The 17,088-nt window shown below is 42.2% G+C and overlaps 1 protein-coding gene across 5 annotated transcripts in view; it reads right to left on the bottom strand.

Moving 5' to 3' along the window:
• BRIP1 (BRCA1 interacting DNA helicase 1) overlaps positions 1 to 17,088 on the bottom strand; it is a 445,923-nt gene that overhangs the window by 276,156 nt on the left and 152,679 nt on the right. For 4 of the 5 annotated variants that reach the window (XM_073573186.1, XM_073573207.1, XM_073573198.1 and 1 more), the window contains one exon: positions 2,038 to 2,322. The exons of the other annotated variant lie outside the window; for it this stretch is intronic. In XM_073573186.1, the coding sequence (XP_073429287.1) occupies positions 2,038 to 2,322 (285 nt within the window). The remainder of the gene's footprint in view (positions 1 to 2,037; positions 2,323 to 17,088) is intronic. 5 annotated transcript variants of the gene reach the window in all.

Here is a 17,088-nt window from a genome sequence, read left to right as displayed (position 1 = left end):
ATCTGGAGACTGGCTTGGCCACTCCAGGACCTTGAAATGCTTCTTACGAAGCCACTCCTTCGTTGCCCTGGCGGTGTGCTTTGGATCATTGTCATGTTGAAAGACCCAGCCACGTTTCATCTGCAATGCCCTTGCTGATGGAAGGAGGTTTGCACTCAAAATCTCACGATACATGGCCCCATTCATTCTTTCATGCACCCGGATCAGTCGTCCTGGCCCCTTTGCAGAGAAACAGCCCCAAAGCATGATGTTTCCACCACCATGCTTTACAGTAGGTATGGTGTTTGATGGATGCAACTCAGTATTCTTTTTCCTCCAAACACGACAAGTTGTGTTTCTACCAAACAGTTCCAGTTTGGTTTCATCAGACCATAGGACATTCTCCCAAAACTCCTCTGGATCATCCAAATGCTCTCTAGCAAACTTCAGACGGGCCCGGACATGTACAGGCTTAAGCAGTGGGACACGTCTGGCACTGCAGGATCTGAGTCCATGGTGGCGTAGTGTGTTACTTATGGTAGGCCTTGTTACATTGGTCCCAGCTCTCTGCAGTTCATTCACTAGGTCCCCCCGCGTGGTTCTGGGATTTTTGTTCACCGTTCTTGTGATCATTCTGACCCCACGGGGTGGGATTTTGCGTGGAGCACCAGATCGAGGGAGATTATCAGTGGTCTTGTATGTCTTCCATTTTCTAATTATTGCTCCCACAGTTGATTTCTTCACTCCAAGCTGGTTGGCTATTGCAGATTCAGTCTTCCCAGCCTGGTGCAGGTCTACAATTTTGTTTCTGGTGTCCTTTGACAGCTCTTTGGTCTTCACCATAGTGGAGTTTGGAGTCAGACTGTTTGAGGGTGTGCACATGTGTCTTTTTATACTGATAACAAGTTTAAACAGGTGCCATTACTACAGGTAATGAGTGAAGGAAAGAGGAGACTCTTAAAGAAGAAGTTACAGGTCTGTGAGAGCCAGAAATCTTGTTTGCTTGTTTCTGACCAAATACTTATTTTCCACCATAATATGCAAATCAAATGAAAAAAAAACAGACAATGTGATTTTCTGGATTTTTTTTTCTCAGTTTGTCTCCCATAGTTGAGGTCTACCTATGATGTAAATTACAGACGCCTCTCATCTTTTTAAGTGGTGGAACTTGCACTATTGCTGACTGACTAAATACTTTTTTTCCCCACTGTATATGGGCACGGGACTATGGGATGGAGGATGTGTGATGGGTATATGGGCACTGGACTATGGGATGGAGGATATATATGACGGGTATATGGGCACGGGACTATGGGATGGCGAATATGTATGATGGGTATATGGGCACGGGACTATGGGATGGAGGATATGATATGCATGTTGGGTATATGGGGACGAGACTATGGGATGGCGGATATGTATGATGGGTATATGGGCACGGGACTATGGGATGGAGGATATGTATGATGGGTATATGGGCATGGAACTATGAGATGAAGGATGTGTGATGGGTATATGGGCACTCGACTATGGGATGGCGAATATGTATGATGGGTATATGGGCATGGGACTATGGGATGGAGGATGTGTGATGGGTATATGGGCACTCGACTATGGGATGGCGAATATGTATGATGGGTATATAGGCACGGGACTATGGGATGGAGAATATGTATGATGGGTATGTGGGCATGGGACTATGGGATGGAGGATGTGTGATGGGTATATGGGCACTCGACTATGGGATGGAGGATACGTATGATGGGTATGTGGACACGGGCCTATGGGATGGAGGATAATTCTAATTTGTTATAACTAACCACAGTTAGTTACTATGCCTGGGCTGCGCTGGGCTCTTCAGCTACAGTATGTATATATATATATATATATATATATATATATATATATATATAGCTATTATGTAAAATTCTGTTAACTAAAGTGAAATAGCAGAAAGTATACAAGATAAATTACATTTACTTTATTATCATGTTACTTCCAACAATCACAAGACCCTCAAAGCACAGTAAATACACATAAACCCAAAAATGTACTTACATCCTTGGCCTCAATAAGCTCTCTGCATTTCTCATTTCTATTGCTATGAATATCCGGGTTCACACAGGTGTGATCTCTGCTGGAAAGAATAGTCATCCGAACAGCCGAATACGCAGTCCTTCTCAGCTCCCTGGTAATCTGGGCTATTTGCTTGTGTGTCCTAGTACCAAAATATATTTTGGGCACTTTCTGCCTTTGTCCATTTTCTTTCTTTTTACCATTTTGATCTGTTTTATCTTGATTTTTCACATACCCGCAAAAACAGAGATTGCAAGGTTCACAGTGCTGAAATGAAGTAGAGTAGGAGAAATTAAATGACACATATTGCACATTTCTGTATTCTGAATAAAAAAAACAACAAATTACTCAGAATGTCATTATAATCCTAAATTAAAACATTAAAATTATAGATTAACTTCTTGGCCTATCTGTGAATTACAAAAATGTCTATTTTACCTCTTATTACCAATAAATCAAAACTTCTAGGACATGAATATTTGATAATACTGTGTCTAACCAGTTCAGATCTTTTCCAAAAGTGAATAAAAAGCGATCAAAAAGTCATATGCAAAAAAAATTGTATAAATGAAAAAGCCAAACCGGCCTGCAAAAAAAAAAGCCCTAATACGGCTGATTCGGCAAAAAAAAGTTACAGCTCTCAGAATATGACGATACAAAAACATTTTCATTTTTGTAAAATACTGTTTAGCCAAAATGGCACCAAAAACATCTGCAACTTGACCTTCAAAAAATAAGCCCTCATACAGCACTGCTCGCCAAAAAATACAAATGTTACAGCTCTCATTATATGGTGACAAACAAACCCTACTTTTTATTTAAAAAAAAAAGTATTTTTAATGTATGGTAGCAGCAAAACCTAAAAAAAATATATAAATCTAGTAACACTGTAATAGCACGGACCTGAAGAATGCAACCGCCTTATTTATCACTTACACCGCACAATCAACAGCGCAAAAATCAAAATAAGAACTATTCTTGTACTGCTGTTTATTTGCTCGGCTAATATTTATCCTGCGCTCTCCACTGAGCACTTACGTCAGAGGTTTCGTGTAAATTCCCCAAAACCACAATTCAGACAAAACCCCGGACAAAACCACCCACTTATGAGGCACACTGGGTCACTTGATAACTGGTTTGTGTTCTGGCAGTGTCCCATCATTTTAGGTGAATTTTTAGAGCACAAGTGTGGACGACCACAGATCTGAGCACGCCTAAAAAGATGGATACTACCAGAGCAGATGCAAAATGGAATACTAAGTGTCTCCATTTGCCCTATGGTGGGTGGTTCCATAGGTGGTTTTGTCTGAATCATATTTTTGTGGGATTTACATGGAAACCCCAACGTAAATGCTCAGCGCAGAACATAACATTGTGATCCCATGTTTATGCTGTAAGTGATCAAAAAATATTACCGATAAAAACCCTAACTCATCCCGCACAAAACCAGACCCACTCAGGTCCATCATCTGTCACTGGAACTATAGGAGGTTCCCACGCTACTGCTAGAACAAAGACTCTGGAAACGTGACATGGCTGCCGCCACCTCAAATAAAATCCAGTGAATTTCGCACTCCCAAATCTAAATACCCCCCCGCCTAAACCACAGTAAGCGGCCACATGTTTGGCATTATTGTAATGGAGAGAAGACACTTGATTTACGGGTGTGTAACGCCAGAAGCACAAACTGGGCACAATGTCATATTTCCAAGTCACAATGTTATAAAAATCTGTGAGACACCTATTGGTTTAAAATATTCATTACACCCCTAGATGGATTCCTTACAGGGAATCTGTCAACTATTTTTTCCCCTATGAGCTGCTGCCACCGACATCAGGGGCTTATCTAAAAATAAAATGTAACTGTCACTTCACCTGTCACCTGTAATAAACTATTCACTTAAAGCAAAATTCTTCAACTTATACCAGTGCAGTGATTATATACTCTACTGTCTATGGACCATTGGCTCTGTTCACTAGCACTGTCATATCCACAAGAGTCGAGTGCTAGCCTTCCGCTCTCCTATTAGGGGCTTATCAACAGCATTCTATAATGCTGTAGATAAGCGCCCGATGTAACCTGAAAGAGAAGCAAAAGAAGTTAGATTATACTCACCCGGGGGTCCGGTCTCGTCCAATGGGCGTCGCGGTCTGGTTCGGTGCCTGCGCACTGCAGTACTCTGCTCTGCCCTCAATAGGGCAGACATCGTACACCTGGGCAGGAGCCGTGGCAGAAGTAAGAAGGAGGACGTCATCGCTAGAAGATGGGAGGCGCCGGATTGGACCGCGACACCCATCGGACCGGACCGCGACACCCATCGGACCGGACCCCCGAGTGAGTATAATCTAACTCTTTTTTCTTATCTTTCAGGTTACATTGGGGGTTTATCTACAGCATTACAGAATGCTGTAGATAAACCCCTGATGGCGGTGTCAGCAGCTCATAGAACAAAAAATAGGTGACAGATTCCGTATAAGGGGTCTAGTTTTCACATGTCAGAGGCTCTTCAAATAGGACAAGGCAATCACAATCTTTGGCTACTTTCAGACTTGCATTACCAGGCGCAGCGCAGGGCCGCCGCTAAGCTCCGCCTCCAGCCGTGCCCCCTCCGGTCAGCTCCTCCTATGGTCACATGACGCTGCATGCGATCAGCATACTCTATATTTAGCGTTGGGTACGCTGGCCGTGCGCTGGTATGATTTTGCCGGCGCATGCGCCCTTTTTGCGCTGCGCCGACGTGCACCAAACGCACCTTGCTGCATTTTTGTGCGCTCTGCACAGCGCAAAAAGGGCGCATGTGCCGGCAAAAACATACCAGCGCATGGCCAGCATACCCAACACTAAATATAGGGTACACTGATCGCATGCAGCGTCATGCGACCAAAGGAGGAGCTGATCGAGGGGACACAGCCGGGGGCAGCGCTTAGCGGCGGCTCTGCACTGCGCCTGGTAACGCAAGTCTGAAAGTAGCCTAAACCAAGCAAATGGCGCGGTTTCCTTTTCTAGTCCTGCCATGTGCCCAAGCAGTAGTTTTTGACCACATATGGGGTATTGTGTCCGTGACAAATTGGGCGACAAATTATTGGGGTCCATTTTCACGTATTATCCATGTGAAAATTACAAATTTGGGGCTAAAACATTTTCGCTAAAAAAATTTAAATTTTCAATACGACGACCTAATGTTGTAAAATTTTGTGTAGTATTTGTGGGTTCAAAATGATCACTATCCCCCTGGATAAAATCCTTGAGGGGTAGTTTCTAAAATGGGGTAACTTGTAGGGGGCTTTCACTGCTTAGGCACATAAGGGCTCTGCAAACGTGACAGTCCATTCCATCAAAATCTGCGTTCCAAAATGTCACTCCTTCCTTTCCCAGTCCTGCCATGCACCCAAACGGTAGTTTTCCTCCACTTATGGGGTATCGGCGTATTCAGGAGAAATTGCACAACAAATGTTTGGGTCCAGTTTCTCCTGTTATCCTTGTGAGAATAAAAAAAAATTGGGGCTAAAAGTACGTTTTTGTGTGTACGTTATAAACTTCTGTGAAGCACCTGGGGGTTCAATGTGCTCACTACACATCTATATACAATTCAGGGTCTAGCTTCTAAAACGGGGTCCCTTGTGGGGGGTCTTCCACTGTTTAGGCACATCAAGGATTCTCCAAATGCCACATGGTGTCCGCTCTCGATTCCAGACATTTTTGCGTTCAAAAAGTCCTTCCCTTCTGAGCTTTTCCGCTTGCCCAAACAGTAGTTTTCTCCAACATATGGGTTATCGGCGTACTCAGGAGAAACTAGACCCCAGAATTTCTTGTGAGGTTTCTCCTGTTACCCTTGTGAAAATAAAAAAATTGGTCCTGAGAGTTTAAGGTGCTCACCACACATCTAGATACATTCCTTGAAGGGTCTACTTTCCAAAATGGGGTCAAGGGAGTTTCCACTGTTCAGGCATATCAGTGGATCTCAATGCCAGTCATTTTTGTATTTAAAAAGATAAATGGTGCTCCTTCCATTCCAAGACATACTGTACACCCAAACAGTGGATTTCCTCCACATATGGGGTATCGGCATACTCAGGAGAAATTGCAGAACAAATTTTCGGGTCCATTTTCTCTCGTTACCCTTGTGAAAACAACAAGTTTAGAGCTAAAGTAAAATTTTTGTGAAAAAAAATTAAATGTTCAATTTTTCCTTCCACCTTGCTTTAGTTCCTGTGAAGCACCTGAAGGGGTGACAAACTTCTTGAATGTGGTGTTGAGAACTTTGATGGGTTCAGATTATAGGTGTCACTTTTGGGTATACTCTGTCATATAGGCCTCCAAAAGTCACTTGAAATTTGATGTGGTCCCTAAAAATGTGTAAATTTTGCCGGAAAAATTAAAAATTGCTGGTCAACTCTCAACCTTTCTAAAAAAAATCTGTTTAAGAAATGATGCAGATGTAAAGTAGACATGTGGGAAATGTTATTTATTAATTATGTTGTTCACCATAACTTTCTGATTTTAGGGCATAAGAATTAAAAGTTTGAAAATTGCTAAATTTTTTAAAATTTTCCCAAAATTTCCAATATTTTCACAAGTAAACGCAAGTCATATCAAACATATTTTACCACTATTATGAAGTACAATATGTCATGAAAAAACAAATGTGACAGATTTAAAAAATGTGGCCTGGTCCTTAACCCCTTTACTACCAAGGGTGGTTTGTACGTTAACGCCAGGGCCAATTTTTACAATTCTGACCACTGTCCCTTTATGAGGTAATAACTCAGGAACACTTCAACGGATCTAGGCGATTCCGAGGTTGTTTTCTCATGACATACTTTACTTCACTTTAGTGGTAAAATTTCTTCGCTATAACTTGCGTTTATTTATGGAAAAAACGGAAATATGGCGAAAATTTGAAAATTTTGCAATTTTCAAACTTTGAATTTTTATGCCCTTAAACCAGAGAGTTATGTGACACAAAATAGTTAATAAATAACATTTCCCACATGTTCACTTTACATCAGCACAATTTTGGAAACAATTTTTTTTTTTTTGTTAGGAAGTTATAAGGGTTAAAAGTTGACCAGCAATTTCTCATTTTTATATCACCATTTTATTTTTAGGGACCACATCACATTTGAAGTCACTTTGAGGGGTCCATATGATAGAAAATACCCAAAAGTGACACCATTCTAAAAACTGCACCCCTCAAGGTGCTCAAAACCACATTCAAGAAGTTTATTAACCCTTTAGGTGCTTCACAGGAATTTTTTGAATGCTTAAAAAAAATGAACATTTAACTTTTTTCACAAAAAAAATTACTTCAGGTTCAATTTTTTTTATTTTACCAAGGGTAACAGGAGAAATTGGACTGGAAAAGTTATTGTGCAATTTGTCCTGAGTACGCCGATACCTGATATGTGGGGGGGAACCACTGTTTGGGCGCATGGCAGAGCTCGGAAGGGAAGGAGCGCCGTTTGACTTTTTCACTGCAAAATTGACTGGAATTCAGATCGAATGCCATGTCAAGTTTGGAGAGCTCCTGATGTGCCTAAACAGTGGAAACTCCCCACAAGTGACCCCATTTTGGAAACTAGACCCCGCAAGGAACTTATCTAGATATGTGGTGAGCACTTTGAACCCCCAAGGGCTTCACAGAAGTTTATAACGTACAGCCATACAATTAAAAAAAACATTTTTTCTACAAAAATGATCTTTTCACTCCCAATTGTTATTTTCCTGAGTACGCTGATACCCCATATGTGGGGGTAAACCACTATTTGGGCGCATGGCAGAGCTCAGAAGGGAAGCAGCGCCATTTGACTTTTTTGGCTGGAATTGAGATCGGACGCCATGTCGCGTTTGGAAAGCCCCTGATGTGCCAAAACAGTGGAAGCCCCCCAATTCTAACTCCAACTCTAGCCCCAACACACCCCTAGCCCTAACCCTAATGGGAAAATGGAAATAAATACATTTTTTTTATTTTATTATTTTTCCCTAACTAAGGGGGTTTGATTTACTATTATGACGGGTTTTTATTTTTGGCAGCTGTCGCACGCTAAAAGACGCTTTTTATTGTAAAAATAGTTTTTGCATCACCACATTTTGAGAGCTATAATTTTGCCAGATTTTGACCCACCGAGTTATGTGAGGTCTTATTTTTTGCGGGACGAGTTGACATTTTTATTGGTACCATTTTCGGGCACGTGACATTTTTTGATCGCTTTTTATTCTGATTTTTGGGATGCAGAATGAACAAAAACCAGCATTTCATGAATTTCTTTTGGGGGTGCGTTTACACTGTACCGCGTGCTGTAAAATTGATAAAGCGGTTTTATTCTTCGGGTCAGTACGGTTACAGCGATACCTCATTTGTCTTTTTTATGTTTTGGTGCTTTTATGCAATGAAATCAATTTTATATAAAGAATAATTATTTTTGCATCACTTTATTCTGCGAGCTATAACTTTTTTATTTTTTCGATGATGATGCTGTGTGGCAGCTCGTTTTTTGCGGGACAAGATGACGTTTTCAGCGGTACCATGGTTATTTATATCTGTCTTTTTGATTGCGCGTTATTGCACTTTTTGTTCGGCTGTATGATGATAAAGCTTTATTTTTTGCTGTGTTTTTTATTTTTATTTTTTAAGGGGTTCAATAAAGGGGTTAACTAGTGGGACAGTTTTATAAGGCGGGTCGTTACAGACGCAGCGATACCAAATATGTGTACTTTTATTGTTTTTATTTTCAAAAAAAGAATTTATTAGGGAATATTTTTTTTTATTTTAATTTATTTAGCGATTTTTTTTTTATAAATTATTTTTAAACTTTTTTTTTTTTTAACTTTATTACAATGTCCCAGGGGGGGACATAACTGTCATGTGACAGATAGCTGATCTGTCACATCACAGATCAGCGATCTGTCACAGGCAGTGCTGCAGGCTTCCTCATGCCGGCGCTTTGAAGGCATGAGGTAGCCGCCTCCCTGCAGGCCCCCGAAGGTCCCCGCCACCATTTTGGATTTGGGGACCTGCAGGGAAGGAGACCCCCGCAGCAGCGCTGCACATCACGCTGCTGTGGGGGTCTCAGGGAAGCACGGAGGGAGCCCCCTCCCTCCCGATGCTTCCCTAAACCCCCGGTATACTGCGATCGTGTTTGATCGCAGTGTGCCAGGGGTTAACGTGTCGGGGGCGGTCCGTGACCCTCCCCCAGTGAGCGCAGCTGATCGCGCTAGACGTACTATTCCGTCCTTGGGAATTAGGTCCCAGGTCACATGGACGGAATAGTACGTCTAATGTAGGAAAGGGGTTAAGGTCAAAATTGTCTTGGTCACTAAGGGGTTAATAAGCTCTAACATCTCATCTTTCACTGATTGTATCCACAGGATCGTTGGTAGCATCATACTGTTATAAACATGGAAGTGATCCAGGCACTTCAGTACCTATATTACAAAAGCTCAAACTCCCTATCACGATGTGACTTGCCCTGCGAGACGTGACCGGACGATCGGTCGGTCACTAAACAAGACAAACAAGGGGACACAATTACAATGGTGGGCCCTGCAATAGGGAACGGGGAAAGGGACACCTCCTGCACTCTCCTGAGGCTGTGTCCTGGACTATCCTGACGTCCCTATACGGCTTCTTTCAAACCGTCGCCGACCAGGATACCTCAGCCCTCACTTGCCCTCCACATATCCCTCACTAGGGAATTGGCTAGTGTGGACACTGGTCCCACTGCTGCACTAATACAACAACAAAGAAAATAAGACAGGGAAAATCAAACAACACTTGGCTTTCTCTGCTGTCATGCACAGGACAGCAGAGTAAGGAACCCGAACTCAGACTTCAGCAGAAACAACACTGCTCCAGAAATCTCCTCTCTTCAGCAGCATCACCACTGCTCCAGATAAGCTGAACCACCTCTGCACCAGGTAGGACCAGTCTTCACAACGGTTGGTTTCTAAAGGACCTGTATTACCAACAGTCACCTAGTGCACCAGGTGACCTTATATAGGAAGGTGGGAGTGGTCCCCACCAGCACCAGCAGACTAACTAAACATGTAGTAACACCAGCGGCCACCGGGGGGAAAAACTGACATTAACCCCCGATGGCCTGAAAGGAAAATAGTTTATATCAGAGAAGCTCAAACTGACACAGATCCAAAAATGGATCATGACACTCCCATGATTAACTGAATTAATTTATTATGAGTTTACTATATCAGCGATCTTCAATAGGTTATAGGAGGAGGAGATCAGCCATCTTAGAGGACATCAGCGAACTTCAACAGGCTATAGGAGGAGGAAATTAGCAACTTTCAACAGGCTATAGGAGGAGATAGCAGCACCCCTGTGATTTCATGTAATATGCTTTTATGCATAGATCGTTAGGTGAGACTTTAAATCGTATTCATTACCAACCTGAGATTAGCCTTACAATATTTTACAAGGTGCACCACATTCTTTGCCACAAAAATAGATAACAATCAGAACATATATCGTCTTAGCAGCCAATGCAAAAAGGCAGGTACTAGGTGTCCCTTGCAGCTGCATACGAATTAGTGTGAGCTACTTCACCTACTGACTGGCCCAAGAACTTTCATAATTGGCATACAGCACAAAAGCAAAAGCATCTACTAAATGACAGTATTAAAACATCTTACAGATGACGGAATAAATTCAACCAATTGATTGCACTTTCTTTTATAATAAAAAAGACAATGAGTTTTCTTCAAGTAATCAACCTAACACAAATAATTCATATTATTAACATACGTTCTAATCATCCAAGGATGGTACATCCAGCTGAATGTACACTTTTGCCCAGAAAGTTCATCAAGCTATCCCTGAACCCTCCTACAACTCTCTTAGCTACGGGGCAAGATTTTTGTGTGGTGAGCGGATAGCTTTGGATTTTTTTTACATTTCTAAGTACCGTAAATATAATTTTAAGCAACAATATAAATCAATAGCACAAAATGCTAGACATCGATTTACCCATAAAACAAAAAGTGCATTAACCCTTGCTGTCGTAATCTGTTTTTATCTTCCTTACCAAGCCACATTTTTCAAGTCAGAATGATCAGTTTATGTGGTTAAAATTTTGGAATGCTTATTCTGATCCATGTGATTCGGAGAATATTTTTTGATACATTGCACTTAAATAATGTTAGTGGTAAACTTCTATTATAAAATTTGTAAGCTTATCCACCCCCCCCCCCCCCCCCAAAAGTGACCCCTTACGGTGTATACACACATTCTGCCCAGGTGAGCTTTTCCAGAGAAAGACGCTTCAGTAAATACCTGCATTTTTTTCTCCCTTAAAGCTCTTTTTCTCTTTTTAACTGTTTTTTTGTCATTTTGTCATTTTCAGAGTGCTTTTCAAACATTCTTGCCTATTAACAGGATTTTATAGGTGTACTTCCAGCATTTTTGAGGTGTCTTTTTTAACTGCCATTTTTCAGACTTTTTAAAACAAAACAAAAACTCCTGTGAACATACAGGCAAAATGCTTAAAAAGCCACCTGGGCGTCGTTTGAGGTTTCGCATCCCATGGACTTGTATTGGAAAGTAGAGAGTGCCTTCACAGCAGAAAACACAGAAGAATGGTCCACTGATTTCTTTTAACTTTGGCGCATCTTTGGAACCCTGAATTAGTTAAAGTATGCTCAAATGAGAGAACATATGTTATGCTATGGTCGTGTGCTCACGTTGCTTTTTTTGCGTTTTCGTTGCGTTTTTCCGCTGCGGAATCACCGCGAAAATGCATCTCGTGCAATCCTATGGGATTCCACAATGCTGTGCTAATGCTGCGGATTTTTCCGCTGCGGAATCGCATAGCAGAAAAATCCGCATCATGCCCATTCTTTTTGCGGAATCGCGGCGATTTCGCACCCATAAGAATGCATTGATCTGCTTACTTTCCGCGTGTGGCTATGCCCACCATGCGCAAAGTAAGCAGATCATGTGAGGTACCCAGGGTCTGGAGGAGAGGAAACTGTCCTACCATAATCCTGTAAAAAATAGAATAAAAATAAAAAATAGTGATATACTCACCCTCCGGCGGCTCCCGAGGTCCTTCCCGCCTCTCACCACGCTCCCGGCATCTTCCGATCCCAGTAATGCTTTGCGCGAATGACCGCGAGCGTGACGTCATCTCAGGTCCTTCGTGCAAAGCATTACTGGGACCGGAAGATGCCGGGAGCACCGCAGAGCAGATCGAGGGCCGTCGGAAGGTGAGAATAACAATATTTATTTTTTTTTATTATTTTAACATCCTATCACATTTCCAAGCGATGCTTATCGCTTGGAATGCGCAACCATTCTGCAAGTAATAATCTTTATAATAATAATCTTTATTTTTATATAGCGCTAACATATTCCGCAGCGCTTTACAATTTGCACATATTATCATCACTGTCCCTGATGGGGCTCACAATCTAAATTCCCTATCAGTATGTCTTTAGAATGTGGGAGGAAACCGGAGTACCCGGAGGAAACCCACGCAAACACGGGGAGAACATACAAACTCCTTGCAGATGTTGTCCTTGGTGGGATTCGAACCCACTGAGCCACCGTGCCGCCCAGTGAAAGTGAAAGTGCAAGTGAAAAATGCTTGCAAAACGCTTGTTTTCCATGGGAAAAACACATGCGAATTCGCATGCGTTTTACCCGTGGCGGGAGTGCGGATATTTCTGCAGCATTTCTGCAACATGGGTATAAAGCCATAAAGAGCAAGTGAATTTTTAATTGGAAATTCTTTTCGAGTATTTAGTTAGCGTTGTGTGCACAAACTCTTACACTCCTCTGAGAATTTATATAGGAATGTAGTGACTATTTTTGACCCTACAAATGTTTTAAAGGGGTAAGCACACAAGAAGTGTTGCAGAGTGAAAATGGCAAATATGTAATTTTAGTGCCTAGCTTGTATTTCTAGAGACACACACCCTTGTAAATTGTTAAGATTGTTCTTCTTGCTATCGAATTGTTGATGCTATATACAAGTACGGTTTGTGCGCACTGCCAGACTCAGAAGAGAAGAGGGGAATTTGGATTTGGGAGCATAGATTTTGAAGCATATTTTGAGGGGAAGGCATATAATTTTTCCAGAGCCTTTGAGCTACCAGTAAAGAGGAAACTGACTGCATTTAAACTCACAGATGAGGGACTTGAGTGGGATTTTCTGCAGAATAAACTAAAGATTTTATTGGTAGCGTTTTAGAGTAAATTACATTGTGTTTGCTTTTAAAGCTCAGTTCACATTTATTCTGTGTTCTATGCTGAAAACTTATGTCTGGGTTTTTGTCTAAATCTGAGAAAAACAGGATACAGACAGGAATCCTAATTACTATACTGATGTAGTCACTTTATACTCAATCTGGCCTCTATTCCAGCAGTGTCCCGCCTTTTAAGGCGTGCGCAACACCATGGATGACCAAACTTTTGTGCACATCTAAATAGCCTAGGCAGATGCCAGACAGAGCCCAAAGAAACTTATTTTGCCTTATTATAGTGACTAGTTCTGTCAGGGGGGTTCATCTGAATCCTGTTTTTAAAGATTTAGACAAACATATATATATATTGTATATACTCATGTATAAGCAGCGGTTTTCAGCACTTTTTTGTGCTGAAACCACTCCCCTCACAGCTTATACGCAAGTCATTGTGACAGAAGACTGCAAGGGAGTGGCGGTCACAGAGGCAGGAACCGGCCTGCTGCTAAAGAGAAATAAATATTCACTGCACTGGCAATGAATATTCATTCATTTCTCTTATAGTGCGCACAGTTACAGCCGCAGCCACCGGCTTCCAGCAGCTCCTGTCCAGCCTTTCAAGTGTCCCCATTCATTAAGGTAATGAATATTCACCTCTCTCCAGTTCCATAGGCAAGGAGTGAATATTCATTCCCTTAATGAGCGGGGACACGTGATTGGTCGGCTGCAGGAGCTGCTGGCACCGGAACAAGATAATGCAAGGGCGCGCAGGGAAGGCAAGTAGGATTTTTTAATGTTTTTCTCATGGGGGCAATGCACACAAGGATAGGGATGAGGAGCCATGCAGACAAGGATGGGAATAAGGAGCCATGCAGACAAGAATGGCGATAAGGAGCCATGCGGACAAGGATGGGAATAAGGAGCAATGCAGACAAGGATGGGAATAAGGAGCCATGCAGACAGGGATGGGAATAAGGAGTCATGCACAGGATGGGGATGAGGTGATAATGCACACCCAGCATTTACTTGAGTCAACAAGTTTTCCCAGTTTTTGTGGCAAAAATTAGGTGCCTCGGTTTATACACGAATATATATATATATATATATTAGCTGAAGAGAGCCCGGCGCTGCCCAGGCATAGTAACTAACTGTGGTTAGTTATAGCAAATTATAATTATCCTCCATCCCATAGTCCCGTGCCCATATACCCATCATACATATCCACGATCCCATAGGCCCGTGCCCATATACCCATCATACATATCCTCCATCCCATAGTCGAGTGCCCATATACTCATCACACATCCTCCATCCCATAGTCCCATGCCCATATACCCATCATACATATTCGCCATCTCATACTCGAGTGCCCATATACCCATCACACATCCTTCATCTCATAGTCCCATGCCCATATACCCATCATACATATCCTTCATCCCATAGTCCCGTGCCCATATACCCATCATACATATCCGCCATCCCATAGTCCCGTACCCATATACCCGTCATACATATCCTCCATCCCATAGTCCAGTGCCCATATACCCATCACACATCCTCCATCCCATAGTCCCGTGCCCATATACTCATCATACATATCCTCCATCCTATAGTCCAGTGCCCATATACCCATCACACATCCTCCATCCCATAGTCAACCATTATGACATCATAATGAGCGGCAGGGCTTGCAACCTATGATGACATCAGCGTCGCCATGGCAACCATTATGACATCATAATGAGGGGCGAGGCTTGATACACACACTTTTTCCCCACTATGTAGATATGGGCAAAATTGTTTGGTGAATTGGAACGCACGTGGTTAAAATTTCGCCTCACAACATAGCCTATGATGCTCTCGGGGTCCAGACGTGTGACTGTGCCAAATTTTGTGGCTGTAGCTGCGACGGTGCGGATGCCAATCCCGGACATACATACACACACTCGAGCTTTATATAATATATACCGTAAATAATAATAATAAAAATAATAATGATGCCCCTGTGGCCGTGATAATATGGAAAGAGGGCTGACCAGTATGGGAAAACTATTGCCCCATCGACTAGTCAAAGCCCTAATTCATATAGGAAAAGTGGAATTTGTAAAACTTTGTAAAAGCTTTTTTTTTTACATTGATTAAACTGATTAACATTATACAGGGCTGGTTAGGCAAGGAATTTAGTCATATGTATGTGAATGCTGCTGGGTTGCAAGGCAAGAGGGACCTGACAATTTGAGGGTTTTTTTCTCCATCTTGCAGTAAAAGAGATAAACTACTTTACTTTCTGATCAGTATGATTACAGCGATAATTACTGTACCATAAGACGCACCACAAATTTTCAGAAGGAAAATAGGGGAAAAAAATGTGTCAAATGGTGGTCCGTCTTACAGTCCGAATTCAGCTTACCGGGGGGATCAGCACAGGTGGAGGAGTGGTCACAGGGGTTGTTCGGTGCGGTGACCTCTGGTAAATCTCATCCCAGGCTGGTGCGGCGGTGATGCTTCGGGGTTCCCGGTGGTTCCGCCTGTATTTTGCGACAGGTTCGGCGGTGGTGCGGCAGGGCTCCTCTGGGATTTTGAGACAGGTGCACTGGTGGTGTGGTGGGGCTCCGCGAGCATTATGCGACAGGTGGTGCGATGATTCTTTGTGGTGCGGCGGGGCTCCGCCGGCATTTTGTGAAAGCCTGGAGTCCACCACAGATCCATTGCTCTGATGCGGTGGCCTCCGTAAAAATGGCCGCATGGATGAGATCTTGCTGCCGAGATGTCAATCTGCTGCAATGCGGTGACCTCCCGGAAAATGGCCGCTGAGGGCGGCGCATGCTCAGATTCAGATCTCAGCAAAAATTTTTGGGGAAAAAGTGCGTCTTATAGTCCAAAAAATATGGTATATAAATCTGTCATAGCTGTAATCACAGTGACCCAAAGAATAAAGTAAATCTCATCATTTTAACGACACGGTGATCGGTGCAATTTCTATTTATTAAAATTTAAAAACTTTTTTCTTCACAAAAAATTTCTTTTTGCATCATCATATTCTGAGAGCTATAACTTTATTTTTTCACAGACAGGCTAATGTGAGGGATTGATTTTTAAGGGAGATTACATTTTTCTTTATGTACTACTTTTTGACCACTTTTTAGAGTATTTGCACACTTTAAGAATTTGCTGCGTGGAGGAGAGAAGAATACAACCTATACAACCACTATGGGTAATTTTTGAATAGGTCCATACTTGGGTACTGCCTTTATCAGGGCATGAGAAATGCAGGGGCATGATATTCCCTCACTGCTAAAACCCACCCTTTGCTTCGACATGGTGAACATATGAAGTGAGAAACGATTCTGGTGAGACCAAACCAATCTTTTATTATGAACATTGTTGAATTTCAGCATTAGTACTTTATATACTTATTGTTTAGTCTGTCCAAATGTGCATTTTCGCCATTAATCTTTTAGGGTACCTATTAAAAGTTATGTAAACATTTTCCTTGCGCCCTGCTGAAACCTCATCTTTCTATAGATCATATCAGAAAAGAGAGAAATGAATGGAATACCGGACATTTTTTTTGTGATCTCTGACATTCAGTGAATAACGGCGATCACATGACAGTGAATGGTAAAAAACTGACCCAAATCATGTACTCCGGGGACTCTGCTACCCCCGGTAGCTGAGACCTCGGAGATTTTCCGACGCTGGGGGGTGCAATACACTTATTTCTCAGCGCCATTAAAAAGTGGTGCTGAGGAATAAGGCCTCTTAACTGCCGCCGTTAAAATGCGTATCGGCAGTCATTAATGGGTTAATTTGTGTTATGTAGCAAATAA

Source organism: Dendrobates tinctorius, unplaced genomic scaffold (assembly GCF_039654945.1).
Source record: "Dendrobates tinctorius isolate UK_male_01 unplaced genomic scaffold, ASM3965494v1 ptg000007l, whole genome shotgun sequence".
NCBI classification, from domain to species: domain Eukaryota; kingdom Metazoa; phylum Chordata; class Amphibia; order Anura; family Dendrobatidae; genus Dendrobates; species Dendrobates tinctorius.
This window is presented reverse-complemented; position numbering and strand designations above follow the sequence as displayed.